The sequence below is a fragment of the Cibotium barometz genome, chromosome 29, assembly GCF_041138505.1.
Source record: "Cibotium barometz isolate CiBa-2024 chromosome 29, ASM4113850v1, whole genome shotgun sequence".
Lineage (NCBI taxonomy): Eukaryota > Viridiplantae > Streptophyta > Polypodiopsida > Cyatheales > Cibotiaceae > Cibotium > Cibotium barometz.
This window is the reverse complement of record NC_141074.1, coordinates 37,298,589-37,323,298: the sequence shown is the minus strand read 5'-3', so window position 1 is coordinate 37,323,298 and position 24,710 is coordinate 37,298,589. Positions and strand designations below refer to the sequence as shown.

Here is a 24,710-nt window from a genome sequence, read left to right as displayed (position 1 = left end):
CAACCTCAAATTTGTCCTTGCATAATTGTGCTAACTGGTACATTGCATAACCTAACTGCTGATATGCTGTCCTTCACTTGAGCAAGAGGTACAAGCTCATGGAAGCTGCAAAACACTGATGAGATGCCTTGTCTGCCTCTTGCGGCTATGGATTTTGGCATTGCAAACCTTGGTTTCCCATATATTAATGATCCTAGACTTGCCCTTTTATATGCACCCTGAGGGCTGGCTGGCTGATCGCTGGTTGGCAAGTTGGCCGAATCCCACAAACACAGTGATGCATAAAGCTGTCCACATATGGCTGGCCCATGGGCTCCTGGTCTGTACACATTTGGGTGGCCAAAATACTACCCAGGCTGGGTATACTTGCCGCTGAATCTTTCCTTTTAGGTGGCTGCAATAGGAGACCGTGTCCACGTGCATTCGACCTAGGGCATGCACATGATGGGCCATGATCCCATATGTATATGCTGTGATCATCAGGTTCAGGAGTCTCAGGCCCACTGCCTCTGGTCGTGTCCAGTGGCTTCCTCTGTTTGGCGAGCAGTGGCTCTACTACTCAGCAGAGCTGGTCAGCATGCAGGTTTCCTCAGTTGGGGATCTGTGTTATGGCTCCTTCCTTGGCCGGGACCACATGTGTTCTTTGAGGGTGAGGGCACCGATGCCGTGCTCATGCTTACGGCGACGGGGTATTGGCGGGGGTACCTTAGTATGATTCCACCAGACGCCTTGCAGATGGAGCATTGGCATAGGGATGATGTTCTTATGGTGATTGCTGCGATTGCGATGCGGAACATTTGGAGAGCTCGTTGTCTCAATATCCTTAGTCACACGCGGCAATCGACACGTGATACTCTAGTCCTGATTTGGCTCGATCTTATCCGTGCACTGCGTTCCATGTATGATGATTCCTGTCGGCCTTCACAGACAGCTCAGGACAGACACCAGGCCTTCATTCGACGATGGGGGCGCACGGGTCTCTTCTTCAGGATTGTTGGAGGACATGCTAGATGGGAGTACACTCCCCCACAGTGGTTCATATTGCACACATCACATCATCCACCGTGATGTAGCACTGACCGCTCACAGGCTACACGCCTCTCACTGCACAGTTTGTATGCCCCCTCAGTAGGCCACCACTGGCACTTTGGGGAATTTTTCATACTCAGTAATATAGCTCTGTGTTTCCTCAAAAAAGAGAGAGAGAGAGAGAGAGAGAGAGAGAGAGAGAGAGAGACCTATTGTCTCTCGCGTTTGGGAGGCAGTAGAGAGGTCTACTGTTTCGGCTCATCAGTGGATATTTGGGATTTGTCCTCAAGTCATTACTTCGGACAGTCACCTTGTGATATTCCATTTCCTTAGATGGACAGGACTTTGGTATATTTGGACTACACGGAATGGGTTCATCTTGATTCCTTGTCTGGAATACATGGGCACATTCTACGTATCCGCGGTTTGCTGCTTTGGCAGTTTTCTTCTCTTCTCTCAGCCCAGCCTACTGGATGTAGATGTTATTTCGTTATGGTCTACGGCAGCTCGGCTGGCTCATCTTTGATGCTTTTATTTTGGATGCTTATTTGGCTAGGAGGTTTTCTTATTAGTGTACAGGTTTGCATGGTCATGATCCTTTAGAGGATCTTTTGTGGGGGTTTTTGGGGCCATAGGTTCTGTGTGAGCCATGTGGCTGATGTACATTTTTTACATATAATATAAAACACCATTTCACGAAAAAAAAAGAGACCCCCTAGTGTGTGTATGTTTTGAGTACAGGGCAGTAGATCACTCTCCAAATGAGAGTAAGCCTAAAGCTTTGGGGAAAGCTTCAAACTTGTCTTGAGGCAACGCCTTCGTAAATAGATTTGCAATGTTGTCATGTGTAGGACAATAGATCAAGCTAATCTTTCTTGCATGTAACCTCTTTGACATAGTGATAATGAATCTCTATATGCTTGGTGTGAGCATGGAAAACTGAATTCCTTGTCACAGTCATAGCACTCTAACTGTGATTGTCAGGGAGAATGGGAGTGGGTGTCTGTCGACACCACAAAGATCGACCATCAATCGCGTCAACCATACACACTCAACTGTCTGCCCTGCATTCAGCTTCACAAGATGATGTGACCACAGTTGGTTGCTTTTTGCTCAACCAAGATATACATGTGCTAGCAAGGAAAATGCAATTCCCACTTGTGGGCACTCCAAGGTAGGATCAAAACGTACGTACGGATCCAATCCGCACCGTACGGGGATCCGTACGTACGGATCGATTCGTACGTTTTTTTTTTTGGGGGTTTCGATTGCGATAAACGTTTCGCCGTTTTGTCCTTCTGTGCGGCGTGCCTGCGTCTTGCGTCTAGACTCTGAAGGCCGTACGACCTCAACCTTCCGGTAAGGGCCAGCCGCCATGCTCTCTCTCCTCTACAGTCGCACTCTCTCTCTCTTGGCTACTATCGCCGTCGCCTTCTCCTTGGGCCGCCCCTTGCTCACCGCCGCCTCAGTTCGCCTCTGCCCTCACCGCCCCTGTTCGCTTCGCGCCTCTGTGCGTAGCCGCCCTCTCTGTTCGCCACTGGGGCCCAGTACGGCTGGCAATATGCTGGCCCGCCTCCCTTTCCCCACCCACCCTTGCTCAGGCCCCCAAGGCAGCAATATAACTCTCTCTCTCCCGACACCGGCGGAGACTACAACAGAGGATCAGGACCATACTAGCACGGCATGGGAGACGTCCAGTCAGAGTACTCACCATGGAGGACATTGAGGATATCCGCCATCGACCGATGAGAGACATCTTTGGATAGTGATGTGTATGATGCTTACCTTTGTTGCTGGAGTTTTCCTTCCAGATGTTATCCATTAGGAGTTCCTGGTACCGTACTTTTTCTCATAGTTGTTTCAGTTTCAGTTAGTTGTTTAGTTGTTTTTAGCTTTCCTTACACAGACATTGTATCAGATCCACCAATTGTTGTAACCTTTTTGGTCTCATAGGTCATTTTGGCCTTTTGAAGACGTTAATATATCATTTCATTTCATTTCTCTCTCTCTCTCTCTCTCTCTCTCTCTCAGAGCCTCAGCCCACCATCTGTGGACCGTGCACTGAGCTCTCAGCCTCTCTCTCCTTCAAGTCTCTCTCTTTTTTTTTTTTTTTTCGTGAAATGGTGTTTTATATTATATGTAAAAAATGTACATCAGCCACATGGCTCACACAGAACCTATGGCCCCAAAAACCCCCACAAAAGATCCTCTAAAGGATCATGACCATGCAAGCCTGTACACTAATAAGAAAGCCAAATAAGCATCCAAAATAAAAGCATCAAAGATGAGCTAGCCGAGCCGCCGTAAACCATAACGAAATAACATCTGCATCCAGTAGCTGGGCTGAGAGAAGAGAAGAAAATTGCCAAAGCAGCAAACTGCGGATACGTAGAATGTGCCCATGTATTCCAGAGAAGGAATCAAAGATGAACCCATTCCGTGTAGTCCAAATATACCAAAGTCCTGTCCATCTAAGGAAATGGAATATCACAAGGTGACTGTCCGAAGTAATGACTTGAGGACAAATCCCAAATATCCACTGATGAGCCGAAACAGTAGACCTCTCTACTGCCTCCCAAACGCGAGAGACAAAAGACCAAATCTGACGGGCCACTGGACAACTCACGAACAGATGCATAACTGTTTCAGTGCATGTCGTGCAGAAGAAGCAAGAGGCCAATGTAATTTTTCGACGGCTGAGCTGATCCCGTGTAGGTAACCCTCCCACCAACATCCTCCAAATGAAAACCTTACCTTGGTAAGGGAGTTTAGACTGCCAACCACGCATAAGAGTTTTCTGCCACCATGATTTAGACTTGTGGAATCCCCACACCTTATTGGCCTTGGCTGAAACCCAATCTTTCTCTGATATGAGCTTATGATAAACCTGGTTAGCTGAAAGTGATATCAAGTCACCAGATTTACATAGTGCCCAATCAAGCCAAAGCTGATCTGCAGATGGCCGAGGTAATGGAGTAAAAGGCTCAACTGCATGCATGATGTCAAGCCATAGTGGCTGAAATGTCCGAGGAACCTTAAAGTGCTGCCGAATACGACGAAACGAATATGGCCTGTCACGACCAGGTATCACAGCATCTCGGATTCTAACCAAGCCTAACCTGACCATGCGGTTGAGTCGTATGCGTGAAGCATCTCTGTCTGGCCAAACAATGACGCGACTCCACAAATGTTTCGAACTGCAAAGACTTCAAAAGTAGTCTTTCATGACCAGGATCCCACCGAGCCAATAGTAGAACTTCATGCCAAGAAAGGAGAATATGCGATAAAATGTGAGATGAGCGAATACGGACAGGATGAGCCGCATTCACAATATCCCACCATGAAGCCTGCACACGTGTCTGTCCATGTGACAATCCCTCCAACTCAATCAAGTCACGAGCCATGAATACCCAAGGCTGCTCCTGCAAACACATATCCTGAAAAAGCGCCCACCTACGCGCCACCATATGCAAGCGGACATCCAGTAAAGCAGCCCCACCCATTCTTTTGGGCGTCGTAATGTGATTCCAAGCTATCCATGTTTGACCCATAATATTTCCTTGCCTCTTCCACAGCATAAACCGAATGGGAGCAACCAAACGGAGAAGAGATTTGTGCGTCCAAGGTAGCAAAGGCAAAAAATAGGAAATCATGCTAAGCATAATAACCTGAGCTACCTTAACCCTCACGTGCATAGGCCACCCTTGAGCTTTCCAATACACAAATTTATCCGAGATCCGAGCAGAAATCCAAGCAAGAAGCGCTTGGGGGTCCACATCCACACCCACCGGATACCCAAGATGACGAACAATGTCTCCTGTATGCACCACACGGCCTTGCCACCCTAATGCCTCAAGATCAAATTCCATGCATACAATGAGGGCTGATTTTGTTGAATTTATTTTCAGCCCAGAAGCCAATGCAAAATTATTCCAAGCTTCCATTGCTCGATCTATATTGGCTTTTTCGGCCCTGAGAAACATAAAAGTGTCATCCGCAAGGGCTTGAGCAACCAATTGCTTGCCATGAGGGAGATGCAAACCAACCACTTCACCATGCGATGCCATAGCATCTAGGCGAGATAACATAGGATGAGTGGCAATGGCAAAGAAAAGAGGGCTAAGAGGACAGCCCTGTCGGAGAGAACGGGTGAGAGAAATACCATCCGAAAGTCCTCCATTGAGCATAATCCGCGTGATAGAGCCAGAGCCAAGTAAATGCATCAAATTAGCCATTTTGGGACCAAAGCCCATGGCTGTCATTAACTGAGAAAGGAAAGACCAGCTGACATGATCAAAAGCTTTTTCAAGATCCAGCTGCACCATCACAATCTCTTGCTTCTTTGCCTTGGCATAATCCACTCCAATTTGAACATTAAGAATATTATGCAAAATATTCCTACCATGCACAAATCCATATTGATATGGATGAATAAGAGTAGGAAGCACCTTCTGCAAGCGATTGGCGAAAATCTTTGTAAAGATTTTATACATAATACCCATAAGTGAGATCGGGCGCCATTGAGCCAAAGAAGTAGGCGAAGGGACTTTGGGCAACAAACGAAGTATGCTCAACTTCCAATCGGCAGGCATATATCCCTCATCCCAAACCCTTTGACAAATAAGCGTCAAAGGCTCTGCAAGCTGATCAGCATATTTTCGGAAAACTCATTTGTCAAACCATCCCAACCAGGGCTCTTTCCCATGGGAAGTTTGGAGAGAACAGCTTCCACTTCCCCTTGAGTAACAGGAGCATCAAGTTGAACCGCCGCATTAGGGTCAACTTGATATCGTACTTCAGCAAACAATGACTCCCTTGCAGCCAGGACAGCCGGCGAGAAATCCTCTGGAGGGGCAAGCAAATCTTCATAAAACCTGATGCAATGCTGAATAACCTCAGAAGGTTGAGTAACAAGGTTGCGTTGGGCATCCATCAGCCTAACAATATTCTCACGCATATGTTTTTGATGCAACTTATCATAGAAGCGATGAGATTGACAGTTAGCATCCCGCAAAGCATCAAGACGTGCAAGTAGTTTAAAGCGAATATATTGTGCTTCTTGCACCCTAGATAGCTCCTTTTTCAGCCATTCTATGGCATCCACAACTTCAGCATCCATAGAGTCAGTAAACATGAACGCCTGCAAGCCCTTTAAAAGCGACTCAAGAAGAGCCACATGCTGTTTTTGTATAGAGGCATTAGCAAGACCATAATGCCGCGCTAATTTCCGAGTGTTGTTAAGGAACACTGGCCAAGCATGATAATCAGCCATGGACACTCTTGTGGAGAAATGTCGTATCAACTGACGCATATAAACACCAAAAACTTCATGCTCCAAAAAAGTGTGATTTAAGCGCAAAGGCAAGCGTCCCAGCAAGCCTTTATATGCATCCACAGGATGATAGACCATTTCAAACACAAGCGGCCAATGATCCGAGAAAACCTGTTGCTGATCAACCATCATAGTAAGAACCTCTGGCAAAAAGAGATCTTGATGTAAAATATACATCCTATCCAATCTAGCATAAGTGCCCTGAAACTGTTGTGAGGCATAAGTGTAACCCCTGTCATCTGGATGCAACCAAGACCACATGTCTTGTTTTAGCGATCTTGCTGCAAAAGCTTCCCACGCCATTCTCTCCGGGCCATCCATTACAGAATGAGGCGACGTGGCTTGCTCCCTGGAGACACACATATTAAAGTCTCCCATCACAAAGCCAGGATGAGAGATTGAAAGAGCACACATCCCACAGCAAACGGCGTGCACGAGCATTATTTGGAGCATACACCCCTAACAACCATAAAGGCGTATCATCCCAAACAATCTGTATCACTAGAAATCTTCCATGAACATCTTGAATCACGAGAGAAGGCTGAAACTGCGAATGAATAGCAAACATAACACCTGACTGCGAAGCAGGATGTCCGCTGTAGAAAGCATGAAACTCCTTATATACATAGGCTTTGCCAGCCAACTTATGCTGCTTATGTTCAACTGCACACAAAACATCCCAATCATGACAAAAAATTGTACGCCAAAGCCTGAACTGCTTTTGGCGCGAAGCCTTTACATTCCATTGTACAATTTTCATAAGCCTTCCCAGAAAAGGAATCAACAAGACCGTGTACTAGGCCCAGGACAATTTGCCAAATCACGAACCTTTTGAAGCATTGCATTTTTAGACATGGTATTTGTGATCTCAGATTGCCCTTGGAGTTCCCGAGCACGTGCTGAAGGGTAATGACCATCCCATGGTGAGATGACCTCACCCTTCGAACCAAACACAAGAGGCAATTGTTGTTGTGCTTCTTTTGTTAGGCGACTTCTAATAGGATAGCGTTCTACTCTATCCACCCCAAGAGCCCCTGTACGCTGAGAAAGTTGGCCTCCCGGCCTCTCAATCCTGGTCTGTTGCTGGGCACCTGAACCCAAAGGGCGACGAGCATATGTATGTAAGGGTCCCTGATGAGTACGCAAAGGTCCCCGCCAAACAGCATCTGAGAAATCCCCCCGCGGGGCAACAAATCGTGTCTTTTTACCACGTACTTCCACCCATGGCTGCTCAACCTCATTCTGAACATCCACATGTACATCCATGTGCTGGGCATCATGTAAAGGAGCATCATGCTCATCTTCCACGGGCAACTACCCATCAACGATATCCTTGGTAGCAACAACTTGTTCTTTCTTAGGACATTCGGAGACAAAGTGGCCCATCTCACCACATTTGAAACAATGGCCAGCGAATGTATCCCACCTCAATTCATACATTAAAGGTTGCAGCCCAGCCATATTGACACGCAAATGTGTTGGCCTAGGTCTCCCAGTATCCCACAACATGCATATACGATTTCGGTTTCTAGATGTCATTCGAGGCACCACCAAGACATCACCGATACCTCGCATGAGACCTGGTAAAACACGCCAAAACATTGGTGGGAATTGTTTCACTTCAACCCAAACTGGGCAAGCCTGGCGCAACATATCTTGGTACTCTGCCATAGGCTTCCACGGAACCACATGAACCAACTGCCCATCCAAAAAGAGTGGCACCTGCTCCAAGACTACCCTACGGGCTTCCGAAGTGCGAAAAAGTATTTCATAAAAGCCTCTCGGACCATCATAAATCTCCTCAAGTGCCTCAGGCGACACCAAGTGGCCCAACCATGCTCTAAGACGAGGCAACAACGGAATACGCCCAGTAAAGAAGAAGATAGCAGCACGATCATGAAAATCTGCTAGCTGTTGTAGCAACAAAGGAGTCTCCATGCATACATCAGCCACACCACCATTATCTATTGCAGCCATTTGCACGCTATTTGCCTTCACATATTCTTGCAGAAGTTCACCAGTGATTTGCAGCAAACGTGCAAACTCCGGAGAAGGTACCTGAGAACTTTCCTCTGCATTCTCTCCAACATTCACCGGAGTGTAGCTTGCATCAACATCAAGCCTTTGACGTTTTTGTTGCTCCGAGGCATCTGAAGCATAACCCACATCCTTCTCGATCATCTCCTCAATTAGATCCATGTTAAGGCTATTGGCAGCCATGCCACCAACAGCAGCAGCCGGGTCATCCAAATCCATGTACGAAAGCAAAGAAAACCCGTTCTCTTAAACCCTAATTCAGCACCTGGAAACCCTAATTCAGCACCTGCAAACCCTAAATCAGTAGCTGCAAACCCAGGAAACCCTAAGAGCAGAGCCTGAAAACCCTATAACAGCAAAAGGAAACCCCAAAACGACTGCTGTAAACTGTAAAACAGCAGCAAAATCTACGTTCAAAACCCTAAAACAGCAGATTTCGAAGAAGAGGAAACCCTAAAACAGCAGCCCAAATCTGTTCGAAACCCTAAAACAGCAGCAAATCTCTGTTCGAAACCCTAAAACAGCAGCTCTACTGAAGAGGAAACCCTAAAACATGTACAGGAAACCCTAAAACAGCAGCCCAAATCTGTTCGAAACCCTAAAACAGCAGCAAATTTCTGTTCAAAACCCTAAAACAGCAACTCTACTGTAGACAAAACCCTAAAGACAGCTCCTCCAAGTGTGTTCTCTCTCTCTCTCTCTCTCTCTCTCTCTCTCTCTCTCTCTCACACACACACACTTTTTTTTTTTTTTAGTAAAACCAGTAATTGTTATATTTTCATAAAGTCAATATACAAGACATTAGACTCCAAAGGAGAGCCTAATGGAAGCACACAAGAAAGTTTACATAATCATATTCTCCAGAGTGGAGAATATCCAAAGATCAAAAGCACTCGAAGAAAAGCTGAATACAAGATGCATCCATGTCACCCTCAAGGCAAGCAGCATATACAGACTGTCGCAATGAGGCTCGGAAAGATTCATATGATTGGAGATTGTGCCTTCCCAAATATGCAAAATTGTGTTCACTCCAGATGGTCCATAGGGCCCAATATCTCACCCAAAATAGAAAAAGTGAGTATTGGGACAAAGTTCTGAGATGTCTGCCAAAGAGCCAGAAATGTTTCCCAAATCTATGAGTTGGGAAGCGAAGGCAAAGATAATCAGAAATACGCCTGAGGAGGATCCTAGAACAAGGACAATGCCAAAGCAAATGAGGAATTGTCTCTGAAAGAGCCATACATCTTAGACAGGTGGATGATGCAATATGGCGTCTTGCAAGTGTAACCCCCACTGACAATGTACCTGTCAAACATCTCCAGAGGAAAAGTCTTTGTTTCAAAGGCATTTTACTTTTCCATATCATTTGAATATTCTTCCTCCACCATGAAAGGGGTTTCCTTATATGCCATAAAGAATTGCCATATTGCTGGATCCATGGAGCAGGCTGAAGTAAATGATAGGCTTTAATGGAGGTTAGAGCGGGGAGAGGAACAGGATGAGTGTCTGTAGTGGAGGAAAGCAACTGCCAATCCATAAGCCGATCCATAGGAGCCATAGGAGGAACTGGTAGAAAAGGAAATAATAAATCAGCAATTTTCTTCCATATGGTCCTGTGATGCATTTCCAAAGGATAGGAAGCCATAGCCTGGGGAAACGATAAAACATATCCCTGATCATCCACCACATCTTGTATATACCGAATTCCCAATTTAGAGAGGTTGTATGCTCGGATTGGTTCCTGTAAGGCAAGTGGAGTGTCAAAGATGGCACTCCAATGAATACTTTCCTGTCTCATGGAATTTGTCCCCGAGCAATTATCAGGAGCCCATTTAACTTTTGAAAGTAGCTGTTTCCAGTCCATAATCAAAGCAGTAGAGAAAGGACAGCCTGGTATCTTTCCTGCAAATCTCCCAATGACAACCTCCCAGGGATCAGTAGTCCATTGGCCATAAGCAGAAGTCCTCATATTAACACACATAGATGCAAGCATACATGTCCATGGCTGTTGTTGGCGGAAAAAAGTATGCAGCATAGTGATTTTCCTTGCAAGGACATGATACCGCACATTTAGAATATTTAGACCACCATGCATCCTTGGGGAGCACAACAATTCCATCTTCATCAGTCTTAATGCTTTCACTGCCGCTTTTGTTCTCCAGAGTATTTCCATGGCTTGTGACATAAAGGCTGAAATATCCCGAGAGGACCAATGTAACAATGGCAAATAAAATTGCACATATGACATTACAATAGACTGCACTATTCTGAGCCTGACATGAAGCGGCCAGGTAGATATCTTCCAGAAATCCAATTTATGTTGCAGTCTTTGTAAGACCCATTTGAGCTGCTGCTTCCTAGTAATATGCCATCCTATTGGATATCCCAAATGCCTGACTGCATCTTTTGAATTCACCACTTGCCCAGGCCAAAGGAGAGAATGCCAATCACATTGTTTGAGAGGAAGTAATTTAGATTTGTCAAAATTAATATTCAGACCAGCTGCCAAGCCAAACAATGAAAGCGTGGTCATTAGCATATGTACTTCCTGGGGTGAATTCTGTGGCATGAAAAAGGAATCATCAGCATATGCTTGAGCCAAAAAGGATGATGTCCCAGGGATTGTGAGCCCTTTCATCTGCCCTGTATGTGTCAGATGATCAAGATACTTTAGAAGGGGATGGGTGACAATGGCATATAGCAAAGCACTAAGGGGGCAGCCCTGTCGTACTGATCTACCCAAAGTCCATGAGCGGGAGAGATGGTTTCCCAAAATACACTGAGAGGTAGATCCAGAGTAGAGCCAAAATACTGCATTTGCCATCTTGGGACCAAAACCAAGTTTGAACATGATTTGAGAGATGAAGTCCCAGTGAACAGTATCAAATGCCTTAGCAATATCCACTTGCAAAATAAGTACATCTTGATGGGAGTACTTAGCATATTCAATTGCTGTCAAGGCATTGGAAATGTTATCATGGATTTGTCTACGCGGGATAAATCCATATTGATAAGGATGAAGACCCACATCCAATATCGTATGCAGCCGGTGCACCATCATCTTTGCAATAAGCTTATAAACTACTGGCATCAAAGTAATGGGCCTCCAATCCGACAGATGATCACAGAGATGTTTTTTAGGCACTAGTTTTACTATGCCATGTTTCCATGAGTGTGGCATCTGGTTTGCCTGCCAGGCTGCATTGATCATCTGTAACAGGACTTCATTCAAGTCATCCCAAAAGACAATATAGAATTCCACCGTAAGGCCATCCCAACCAGGAGACTTATGTCTGCTAAGGTGAAACAATGCATTCTCAAGCTCTGTGGCAGTGAAAGATCCCTCCATGGTAAGAGCAGCATCCTTATCCACTATTTCAGAGACATGTCGAAGGAATTCATTCCTAGCATCAATCATTTGATTTGATGGGGAGCCAGGAGGGGAGAACATGTTCTGAAAATAATTATGGCATTCATCTTGGAGATCAGAGAAAGAGTGCGTCCATGATCCATCCAGCTTTCTAACTCGTAGGCATGAATTTTTCTTACGAGTAGCATGCAGGCCCTGAAAGAAAGCTTTGGATGAAAGGCCCTTATCCATGAGGGGCTTCGTTCTCGCCCTGATCTGCCATTTATGCAATTTTCTCTGATCATTGGCATGCAATTGAAAATGAGCATGTGAAAGAGCTTCCTGTTCATCCTCAGAGAGAGGTCTTGACTGAGAAAATTCAGTCAGTTGTTGTGCTGTCCTTTTTGCTTCTTTGATCTTATTTCTCCAATCAGACATATACCACTTGCCATAGCTGCAAATGATATTCTGCAGTCTGGTAACCAGGCTGTCCCATGCATAATTGATATCCTCCTGGGCATGCTGAAACAAAGGCTGTATTGCAAGTTTAATCATTTGCTGGAAATGTTGGTGCCTTAAATAGGCCTGATTTACATGCAGTAGCCTGCTAGAATGGGAAGGCAAATCATCCAAAGGCAGGCCAATGTGTAAATCCATCCAAAGCGGAGCATGATCTGATAATCCCAGGGAAAAGTCAATGGAGAGATGAGGACTGAAATCTGTAAATTGATGAGGATAAAAGAGGTACCATCTGTCTAACCTTGCCCAGTATGTGGTGAATGCATTGTGATGAAAAGTGTATCCGGGCAAGGTTTCCTGGAGGAGCAGCCATAAGTCTTCAGCCTGCACCGCAAGAAGCATACTCTCCCATTGCTGCCTTTCCAAAGATAACATGTGAGATTTAGAAGTAGTATTATCTCTTGGCAGAGGGGAATTGTTAAAATCTCCACAGATGAATGCATTGGACCTCCATGGATATCTGGATAAGGAGTCCCATAAAGAAGCCCTCATGGCAGAGGTCTGCGAAGCATATACAGAGGCAAACTCAAGTATATCCCCATTGACATTGCATTGTATAACCAACCATCTGCCACTACTGTCATTAAAAGCTAACTGAGGCTGCAACTCATGTCTAGCCAGAATACATACCCCTGAATAAGTGGAGGTGCCAGCATAAAATATGTCATAGCCACTAAAATATCCATGCTGACCTGCCATGGAATGTTGATTGTGCTCTTGTAAACAGACAATATCAGGCTGCATTTTATGTACATAGTGCCACAAAAGTCTCCATTTTGAAGCATTGCAAAGACTCTGTACATTGTATGTAAAGCACTTAAGTGTTTGTAGCATGTAAAAGATATATACAAGGTGACATCAGAATGTACAACATCAACAAGGCAAAGGATCGGCCTGCATGGGTTGCATTCCATCATGGCCCATAAACGAGATGGCATTCTCTTCTTCATCTGAATCACATATAGGGATGCCCTTTTTCAAAACCCCGACCCAGTTTTGTAGGACAGGAGCTGAAGTAGAAGCCTGTCCTGGTGATGGAGAAGAAGCATCCCATTGTCGAGATTGAAGGGGACGTTGCTTTAATGCAATCACCTTCTTGGGTTGTTGAAACCCATCATGATCAATCACTGTAGATTCCTGCATTTTCTCTTTTCCTTTGTCTTTTGCTTTGGCAACAGGTGATTGTATCTGATTGATGGACTTGGCATTCTTTGCCGCATTTGCAGTGGGTGTCTTAACTTGGAGCTTTTCATTCTTTTCTCGTGTCTGAGGCGGCAATGCATTAGGGGGGGGCTTATGTAATACCGTTGGGCATTCAGATGCCAAATGTCCATATTTATGACATGCAAAACATGCACCTGCAAATACACCCCACTTCAATTCGAAATACTTCTTGCCCAGCTGCACTCCCTCCACTTCCACCGCAATAGAAGGAGGGGTAGGTATGTCGGTATCCCATAGGATACAAAACCTGTTACGGTTGCCCATGGGACGTGGAGGACAAATTACTTGTCCCAAAGCAGCAGCCAGGCCGGGCAACTCTTCACGCATATAATCTGGAAAATTAACAACCTCCACCCATACAGGGCAATGATGCCTGACAAGACTTTGATAGTCCTTGTTGGGGGACCATGGCATGGCATGTACCATCTGTTTCCCGTAAAACAAGGGTGAAAATTCAAGCAACCTTTGCTTGCACGCAGCATCCGACAAGTGCACCTCATAAAACCCTCTTGATGCAAAGTACACTCCCTCTACAAAACATCCTCCAAGGATAGACTTTATCCATTGCGCAACATCACTTGCAGCCGGGATTTTCCCTGGAAAGAAAATTATCACTGCCGTTTGTGACAACCTTCTGAGAGGATTCACTAGGGACGGCAATTTCAATTTATAAGTAACCTCCGGGACAGGTTTGCCCCATTCCTGATGGGACTGCAAGAAGTCATCTTTAAGTGTATCAAATACATACTGAGCTTCAACAGTAAGCGCATCATCTTGTATTGCAGGCTCTAACTGACGGCGTTTAGTCTCTGCTTGTCTTTCCTTACGAGCATATGTACAGATATCTGCAGCAGTAGCCATGTTGATATTTAGGCTGAAACAGGAGGGCAGATGTGCGAAGGGGTAAATATACAGAAATCAGAAAACGGCCTGAGGTAGACGACAGCAAAAGGGGGAGGTACAAGGCAGAAAAGAGAACAGGGGAAGGAAGCTGGAGATGAAGGCGGCTAATCCTGGGTGCTGGAATCTGAAGCGCAGCCTGCAGGCTGTGCAGCGGCAGAGGGCAGAAAGACTGCGCAGGTAGGAGGGAGACGGCGAGGGCCTGGGCGAACTGTTGGGGGCCTGTTCCGGTGGGAAAAGGCGGCAGCGGGGGCAGCAGATAGCAGCGCAGGCAGGGCAGGGCGGCGGCAGCAGCAGCAAGCTTCCTCTCACACACACACTACACACACACACACACACACACACTCTCTCTCTCACACACACACACACACACACACACACACACACACACACACATTACTATCTGATCTTCAAGTCTCTCTCTCTCTCTCTCTCTCTCTCTCTCTCTCAACTGAGCTGCCCACTAAATATTATGCATCGCATGATTGCTGAATCCTGATTGAAATTGTATGGCATTGTGCATTGAATTTGTCAGAGCAATCATGCCGAAGTGAGAGAACCCATACTGGAAGGAGCACACAAACGTCATTCGCATTGTGACTACTCCAGGGCAGGCAGGTAGTGGCACTCGACAATGGCAGTGCAAGTACTGCAATTTCACCCTCACGAGTACAATTACTCGTGTCATCAAGCACCTCATAGGCATTGGCACCACCAACAATTGTGCAGGGTGCAAGAGAGTGCCACAAGCATTGAGAGATCAGTTGATTGCTAAAAATTTCCCTGCAATGGGGGCAGCTGGAAGAGGAAGAGGCACGCAAGAGACACAGGATGCGCTTCATGATGCTCTTCTTGGGGACTTGGCCGGTCCATCCACGCAGGTTGATGAGGATTCACAATCTCAGCCTGCCTCTTCTGAGCAGGCATCGTCTGCCAGAAAGAGGCCTTCTGTCATGTAAGATGAGGATGAGGGTGACAAAAATACGCAAAGGCAAACCACCTTGCCTTCTCGTGTGCATGCACGGTCTTGGGTCAAAGAAAGGCAAAAGGTGGCTGAGATGGAGATTGCTCGCACTCTCATAGAGTGCAATATCTCCTTCAATGTTTTGAGGACTGACCAATGGAAGAGGATGGTATGAGCTATAGCCCAGGTTGGACACACGGAGTCATGGTCAGGGCTTGAGTACAAAAAGATGCGCACCACGACGCTTGATGAGAAAAAGGCCTTGATAGACAAGGCATTGGTGCCAGTGAAAGCAGGTTGGCAACAATTTGGTTGCACTATCATTTCGGATGGCTGGAGTGACACACGGCGACGACACATCATCCATATTCTTCATGTCTTGGTACATATTTCTTACGTGCTGTGGATGCTGGGAAGGCAAGCGAACGCATCACTGCTGCTGAGAGTATCTATGAGCATATTCGCCAGGCAATTGTTGAGGTTGGTCCAGAGAATGTGGTGCAGGTTGTAACAGACAATGTTGCTAATTGCAAGGCAATGGGAGACATGGTGGAGGCGGAGTTTCCTCGCATTGTGTGGACTCCGTGTGCAGCCCATTGCCTTGATTTGCTTATGGAGGACATAGGTAAGCTGAGTTGGGTGCAACCCACAGTTTCTGATGCCGCGAAGATCACTACATTCTTCAGAAAGAAGCACCAGGCATTGGCTATCTTTCGGAGCCACATCAAGCTAGATATGGTGCGGCCATCCAAGACAAGATTTGCCTATATGTATTTGGTGCTACATAGGCTTTTCAAATTGAGAGATCCACTATTACAGACAGTTGTGGATCCAAAGTGGAGAGATATGTATCATTCACAGACAGAGCTCACCAAATACATACAGAGACGGATACTGGATGAGACCCTCTGGATGGATGTACAAACTCTCTTAGTGGCTTTGCAGCCAGTATTTGTACTTCTGCGAGTCACAGACATGGAGGGCTCCACTTTGGGCTTAGTGTACCACCTCTTCATGCAGATGAAGAGTCATATTGCAGCCTATACGTCCTTGACACAGAATTGGTAAGTAAAATCTTGATTCTTGATGGCCGATTACAGAATCTTGATTCTTGAGTCTTGACTTACTAATTGCTCCACTTTTATTTTACTCTTGCAGCCGAGATGATATATTGGCTATTGTGGATTATTGATGGGGGTATATGAGTCGCCCCATTCATGGGATGGCTGCATTCCTCCATCCTTTCTACAAGACGCCACTTCTCTTTCATGATAGGGAGCTGCTCACCTTACGAGATAGGTACATTAATAGTATGTATGATGTGGAGCAGCAATTGGAGATTGATGCGGAGCTTTGCAGCTGGGTCAACAACTTGGGACCCTCATTTGCTAGAGCTGTTGCTCTTAGACCAGAGGCCACCAAGCTTCCTCTCACTTGGTGGTGGCAAAACTATGGAAGACAGGGTCTTCCACAGCTTACAGATATAGCTCTGCCAGTGCTATCTCAAGTATGTATATCATGTATGTGCTATGCCATATGAACTAGTCTTGTGAAGCTTGTTGGGAATTGCCGAGCTCACATGAATGAAGCACTTTTTTTGAATTGGAGTGCAGGATTGTTCAGCAGGTGCTTGTGAGCGCAACTGGAGCGCTTACTCGCTTATACATACAAAGATACGCAATCGTTTGAGCACCTCTCAACTAGAGAGACTGGTCTATTATAGGGCCAACATGAAGCTCGTACGAGCTTATCATGCTTTGGGCACCCCAAAACAGGCGAGTTTTGTTGCCATATATATAGGTAGTGATGTGTGTGAACACACTTAGGACCGCCGGGGCACTTTTTCCCTCTTTAGGAGGTTTTTTCCCCCGGCTTGTATATACGCCCATCCTTCTAGGGCTAACTTATCTTTTATACATTGACACAATCTAACACTTTGTGTTGTGTGCATTCTTGCTTCTTCTTCTCCAAGCTTTGTGTGCTTTCCTGTAACCCTAATTCCAACAATTGGTATCAGAGCAGGCATCGGCTCCCAGGGCTACGCCGCCAGCACCCTTCGACTCACGTTCTCCGATTGAGGTGAGTTTTCACGACAGCTTCCAGGTCCCTATACTCTGTAAATAAGCCCGTAGAGCTTAGCGTTCTCAGAATTCGCATCTGAGGTCGTTTTGGGCTCCGTTTTTGCATTTCAAGTTCTGCACATGTGTTTTCGTCATTTTCTGCAGAAATTTCGACAGTGCAGTTTTCTGCAAAACAGGCATACGTATTCTATTGTGGACCGTGCTACATAGCACGAGTTGTTTTTTGTTCAGTCTTTGCTTCATTACAGGCAGCTTTTGCATCAGTTTCAGTCAGTGGCCATGGCTGATAACAGCAAAGATGTATTTCGCATGTTGTCTGCTGAAGACAAACTGGATGGAGACAGCAACTACCCACTTTGGGCATACATGATGCAGCATGTTTTGGTTGCAAAAGGAGTGTGGAACATTGTGCAGGGTACGGATGTACGTCCAGGTTCTGTGGATGTAGGATCTGTTGAGGATGTTGCAGGTTCTAGCAGCTCTACTGTTGCTGCTGTTTTACCCACTGCTGAACAAGCTCGTTGGGATGGTAAAGATGCGTAGGCTCATGCCTTGATTGCACTTTCTGTCAAACGTAACATCACCCCACATATTCGTTCAGCTAAAACAGCCAAACAGACTTGGGATATTCTAGCTGGTTTGTATGCAGGTCGTAACGAGGCAAAAATCGCTTACCTGCGTGAAGAGCTAGAATTGAAGATTATGCAAGAAGATGATGACATGAATGTTTTTCTTGCTGAGATTAAAGATCTCAAAGAACAGTTGATTTCTGCAGGTGAGATTATTCCTGATCATTCTCTTGTGCAGACTGTTCTTGATGCTTTACCTGAGACATATCAGACTTTTGCTTCCACGTGGAGACTTCTTAATGAGGACAGACCTGATGCAGTCAAGTATGATACTTTAGTCAACAAGCTCTTGCAAGAAGCGCAGTCCAGGCAAAACAGGGCCAGGCAGCGTGCAGTTGATCAGGCATTTGTTGCTGCCCAGCAGCAAAGAAGAAGTGGTAAGGCAGCCCCTTCCACTGTTTCTTCTCCTACTAGTAGGTCTGCAACTTCTTCTCCTTCCACAGGTAGCAACAATAAGTCTGAGAAGGCTCTTGATAAAGGCAAGAAAAAGACCAGGTGCAACTATTGTAAGGCAAATGATCATGTCATTAAGAATTGCCCTAAGCTAAAGGCTAAAGAGGCAAAGAAGAAAGAGTCAAATACAGCCACAATAGCGGATGCTTCTACAACTGCAGATTCTGCAAATGTTGTGCAGGATACAGAATGGGCGTTTAGCGTGTATTGCCAGTATGACCCATCTGTACATGATGCATGTTTGGCAGTTTCTGTTGACTCTCATGTATGGTATTTTGACAGTGGTTCTACAAAGCACATTACCTCGCATCGTGATATGTTCACTTCTCTTGAGGCTGTCTCTAATGGGAATACTGTCACATGTGCCAATAATGCTTCTTACCCAGTGAAGGGCGTTGGTAAAATTATGCTTATTGTTGCAAATGGCAGCGCTTTCACACTTTCAGATGCTTTGTATGTGCCAGGGATAAAGAAGAATCTATTGTCTGTCTCTGCGCTTGCTAGACTTGGACTTGTAGTCAAATTTGTGGATGACAGATGTACTGTTCATGATTTGACTTCTGGTGATACGATTATTGTATCTGGCACCTTGTTTCGTGGGCTGTATAGGCTCAATTCTTATGACAAGTGTGTGGAAGATTCAGCAAATGCAGTTTCTGATGAAAAGGCAGTTTCAGATGCAAAACTATGGCATGCTCGTTTTGGTCATCTGAACTTTGCTAGTTTGCTGCGTTTGCAGAAATTTGATATGGTTGCTTCATTGCTCCCTCTTGAGGCACCATTGAAACATGTTTGTGAAGGCTGTATTTTGGGCAAAATAAAGCGTTCTGCGTTTCCAAAGGATGGTTCTGTGCGGGCCACTCGCAAATTGCAGCTTGTACATAGTGATGTATGTGGGCCTATGCAAACTCCGTCATTTGGTAAACACTTGTACTTCGTGACTTTCATTGATGATTACTCAAGGCATGCATGGGTATATCCACTGAAGGCAAAGTCCGAAGTGTTTTTGTGCTTCAAACAGTTTTTTCTTATGGTTGAAAATGTATCCAATTGTACTGTGGACACCCTCCGTACTGATCGAGGGGAGGAGTACATGTCTAAAGAGTTTGATGCATTTCTGGCTAATCGTGGGATAAAACACCAATGTACAGTGCCGTATACCCCTCAGCAAAATGGTGTTGCTGAGAGGAAGAACAGGTCACTTATGGAGATGGCACGATGTATGGTCAAGAGCCAAGCTTTGCCACATGCGTTTTGGCTTGAGGCTGTCATGTGTGCTGCATATGTACTCAATAGGTGTCCCACTAAGGCCTTGCACTCTATTACTCCATACGAAGCTTGGCATGGCAGGAAGCCTTCTATTGGTCACTTGCGTGTCTTTGGTTGCTTGGCCTATGCTTTAGTGCCTGTGCAACAACGCAGAAAATTGGATGATAAGGCTGTCAAATGCATTTTTGTTGGTTACAGTGCTGAGAGCAAGGGTTACAGATTGTATCATCCGCAGTCAAACCGTATCTTGATTAGTCGAGATGTTGTTTTTGTGGAAGATGCTGTGCAGCCCTTGTTATCATGTACCAAAGAGACAGGTGTAAGCTCACGGGATGTATTTGATACGTTGTTGCCTCTCTTTACAGGTGGGAATTCAAATGTAAGTCCTAATGAGGCAAATATTCAGCCTATGCAGATTTCAAACGACATCATAGATCAGCCTATTTCTGATGCAGATTTACAGGATGTAATTCATGAGGATAGGGCTGAAAATGAGCAAGCTAGAGGTATGCCTAAATGGCTGGTGCAAACCTTGCGTGATAGTAAGATTGATGCACCTATGACTAGTCGTACTCGTTCAAGTTTTCAGCATGCCTCTTATGCATCAGATTGTTGTGCTTTGGCTGTGTCTAGTATGTGTGAAGAGGAAGAACCTCTTTCATTTGATGAGGCACAAAATTCAGAAAATTGGTTGGCTGCAATGCAAAGTGAATATGATGCTATAATGAAGAATGGTACATGGTCTTTGTGTGATTTGCCTATTGGTAAAAAGGCCATTGGATGTAAGTGGGTTTTTAAATTGAAACGAAAGCCAGATGGTAGTGTTGATCGCTATAAGGCTAGACTTGTTGCAAAGAGTTATGCTCAAGAAAAGGGCATTGATTTTGATGAGATCTTTGCTCCCACTTGTCGTATGACTACCATTCGTAGCATTTGTGCATTGGCAGCTCATAATGGTTGGAATGTACATCAGTTGGACATAAAGACTGCGTTCTTGAATGGAGTTTTTCATGAGGAGGTGTATGTATCGCAGCCTCGTGGTTTTGTTCAAAGAGGGCAAGAAAACAAAGTGTGCCGGTTGAAAAAGGCTTTATATGGTTTAAAGCAAGCTCCACGAGCTTGGTATGAAAAGATACATGCATATTTGACTGCACATGGGTTTCAAAATAGTCCAACAGAAAGCACTTTGTATGTTAAACGTGTGGATGGTGTACATCTAATCATTGCTCTCTATGTCGATGACATGCTGCTCACAGGACCAAATGAAAGTCATATTGCTGATTTTAAGGCTGATTTGAATGCCTCTTTTGAGATGTCAGATTTGGGGCATTTGTATCATTATTTGGGGATACAATTTAAGCAGTGTGATGGAGGTATTGCTCTGTGTCAGACAAAGTATATTGAGACATTGTTGCGGAGATTTGGCCTTGAAGACTGCAAGCCTATGGCTACTCCAATGGAGACAGGTTTGAAGTTGAGTCTTCATGATGCTGGAGATCACTTTGATGTCACACTCTATCAAACAGCTGTTGGTTGCCTCATTTATGTATGCATTACGAGGCTGGACATTCAGTTTGCAGTCTCACAGGTGAGCAGGTTTATGCATAGCCCAGGGTCTTAGCATTGAAAGGCAGTTAAACGCATCTTTCGCTACTTGAGTGGCACCATACATCTTGGGTTGTTTTATCCCAAGAGGGGATCGTTGCCGCCAGATTTACATGCTTTTTCGGACTCAGATTGGGCTGGTTGCTATGACACAAGAGTGTCCACAAGTGGTTTTTGTTTCATGCTCGGTAGCTCATGCATATCTTGGTTGAGCAAGAAGCAACCTACTGTGGCCACTTCTAGTTATGAAGCTGAGTACAGGGCAGCTTTCACAGCTACGGTTGAGTGTGTGTGGCTCAGACGGCTTATGGCTGACTTGGGTATTGGACAGGAGTCTGCCACCTCTATCTTCACTGACAGTCAGAGCGCATTGGCAGTTGCGAGAAACCCAGTTTTTCATGCTCGCACAAAGCACATTGAGGTGCATTATCACTATGTCAGGGAGAGACTCTCAGCAGGAGAGATCAGCTTGGCCTATGTGTCAACACAGGACAACCTCGCCGATCTTTTCACAAAGGCGCTTCCTCGTGAGAAGTTCGAAGCTTTCCGCAAAGCTTTGGGCTTGCTCCCCTTTGTGGATTGATCTACTTCGGGCATGGCACTCCCCTATACATGAGTGCCAGCTCTCGTTCACACCATCACTTCCAGGGGGGATTTGTTGCCATATATATAGGTAGTGATGTGTGTGAACACACTTAGGACCGCCGGGGCACTTTTTCCCTCTTTAGGAGGTTTTTTCCCCCGGCTTGTATATACGCCCATCCTTCTAGGGCTAACTTATCTTTTGTACATTGACACAATCTAACACTTTGTGTTGTGTGCATTCTTGCTTCTTCTTCTCCAAGCTTTGTGTGCTTTCCTGTAACCCTAATTCCAACAAGTTTATCCTATTCATTCTCTTCTGGGGATTGGCCTCCCATTTACATAGCTTTTATACTATAGTATACACACAGTTGAGTCGTTGACACTCCGCGTTCTCTTTGGTTTTACGTTGAATAGGTGGATCCAACACGTGTCAAGCTGGTCCCAGATCCTACCACCATTAATGAGGCAGAGCAACGGTTGAGAGATGAGCAGGACGAGATTCTTTGCCTCCTGCATAGAGAGCTGGAGAGTGTAGACAGGCGGGTGACGAGATCGAGAGCCTGGGCTTATAAAATTCAGCTACACAAGGGACCTGCAGATGCAAAGAGTTCTGGCCGGAGAGGGAAGCTGCCTATTTAGACTTGAGCACGTGCGAATGAGGCCATTCGCCTCATTCACACTACCCAGCAGGATGATGCAGAGGCAGGGACAAGGACATCTGAGGCAGTCCACCCACCTGTGCCCATGATGACAAGGCCTGAGTATGATGACGAGGGCAATGTCATCACGGAGGGTTATATGCTTGATTCTCCAGGGTCATCATCCTCATCGGATGATGAGTTTTGATTTGGATTATCTTAGTTTTGATTTGGTGTTGTATGGACATGGCACATTTTGTCATTATTTAGACTCATTTTCAAATTTCATCATTTTTTGATGTGAATTGTGAGTTGTCACGACTCACTTGTGGCAATGTGACTTGTCTTAAGTAATAAGTAATAAGTATTAAGTACGATTAGCTTATTAAGTATGATTGACGACTTGTGATTCTAATTTCTCACTTTTGAATTAGTAGGTTTGTGACCTTGTTGTGCCTCTATTTCAAAAGTTTTATATGTCAATGTGGACATGGATTGAAATTTTATGTAGGTGGCTGAAATTTCTGAGATTTTATGTATTTTTACCAATGGTACGTATTTTTACGTACCTTAATTTTTTTCCGTACCAAACAACGTACAGTACGTACGGATCCGTACAGTACATGACGTTTGGTACCACCTTGGGGCACTCTAGTTGTCACATGCGGAAGCTCTGGGAGTCTTCTTTCAGCCCTAAACATCTTCCCGGAACATGCTAATGCAAAATGCAATCAAGAGATGAAGAGAAGAGAGAGAGATATCTGAGTTTCAGTTTATTCATATAGTACAAAAAGGATGTACAACTTGGCTAGCCTTTGGCCACCCTTGAAAAGGTGGAAAAACACCTACCTAATCCTAGTCTATGATCACATGCCCAAAAGGAATGAGACGTTCAACAAATGAGCACTAGGCTGCCTTTTATAGGCTGTGGAGGAACTAGTTACTATGCAATTGCTCGACCTGCTCTGCTGGCCAGCTACGTGGACCATAAAAAATCATCAATGTTACCGACAGGTCATCCACGACTTCCATCATGTGGCTGACAGGGTCTTGGCCCACATATAGGCCTCTGGTCCACCTATAGCCCTCCACCAGCCTATGACTGCCACTTTAGCTCCAAGATCAAGTCTTTTATTTGGTGCACTTGAGGGATAGCATGTACATGTGTCATGCACTTTGCACTCAGTGCATGGTGACAAACTGGCCAGCAGTGCAACATTTGTACATTATTAGAACCCAGTAGGATGATATTTGTCGTATGCCGTGACCCCATTGTACATCCTCAGTCCAAGATAAGTCAGGCACGAGCTACGTAGGTCATTCCTCAGCCTTAGCGGGTCGGTCAGTCGGTCAGGTCAAGTCCCTTAACCCACTTGGAGAGAATCATTCATTCATATAGAGTCAGTAGAAGCCTTAGGGTTTGCATCAGAAAGCACTCAGCATTTTGCATAACATGCATTCATATGCCTGTGCATCATTTAGAACATCTCAAAAGCCTTAGGGAATTTACTAGGATTTATCTGGTATTTTTTCCATATTTTATGGTATTTATTTAGCATTTAATGTCATTTATAAATATAAACTTTATTAAATAAATGACCAGCCAACTTGACTTGCCCCTAGTTAGTATATATAGGCTTGCATAGGGCTTAGTTCTCCCATTCAGTCTTCAGTGAGCTAGGCACCTTCATCCTCAGCATTATGAGCATTCCCCGCCTGCAGCCTAGACTAATCCATCCCTCTTGAAGCTTCTACGTTTGCTTCTTCAGCCTTGAGAACCTGCGTTTTTGCTTCAGTCAGCCCTAGCTATCTAACGCAGCAGTACAGCAGTCCTTGTACCTCAACGCAGCAGTTTAGTAGATCATTCATCAGTTCCACAGGCCCTACAGCCATCAGGCGTAGCCATCTGTACCCTAACGCAGCATACAGCCCATAGGCACCTGCATACATCACCCTGCCAGGCCCCAATACAGCAAGTACCTCTGCGTTTTGAGCATAGATCACCACCAGCAGGTATTCAGGTCAGTTCAGCCCTGTGTTTGCAGATCTACAGCAGTTTCCAGCATTGCGTTTCAGTCTACAGTCTGCGTTTCAGT

General features: G+C 45.2%; 2 protein-coding genes across 3 annotated transcripts in view; both read left to right on the top strand.

Moving 5' to 3' along the window:
• Nucleotides 1–24,710, top strand: part of LOC147622122 (UDP-glucose 4-epimerase GEPI48-like) — a 36,737-nt gene that overhangs the window by 2,548 nt on the left and 9,479 nt on the right. The window lies entirely within an intron of this gene.
• Nucleotides 14,729–17,116, top strand: LOC147622123 (uncharacterized). Of its 2 annotated transcripts, XR_015269654.1 has the most exons (3): nt 14,729–16,418; nt 16,513–16,861; nt 16,968–17,116. XR_015269654.1 is itself a non-coding variant. In XM_086823221.1 (2 exons), exons 1-2 carry the CDS (start codon nt 15,892–15,894, stop codon nt 16,544–16,546), a joined length of 561 nt encoding a protein of 186 aa, XP_086679347.1. In that variant the 5' UTR covers nt 14,729–15,891; the 3' UTR covers nt 16,547–17,116. The 2 variants fall into 2 exon arrangements, 1 of the variants encoding a protein (XP_086679347.1); XM_086823221.1 differs by having other exon boundaries at nt 16,513–17,116.

What these genes read in the sequence shown, in the direction of transcription:
- LOC147622123 (XM_086823221.1), top strand. Translation starts at nt 15,892, where the DNA reads ATGGGAGACATGGTGGAGGCGGAGTTTCCTCGCATTGTGTGGACTCCG. An exon ending in ACGTCCTTGACACAGAATTG is followed by an intron (nt 16,419 to 16,512) that starts GTAAGTAAAATC and finishes TTACTCTTGCAG; the next exon opens with CCGAGATGATATATTGGCTA.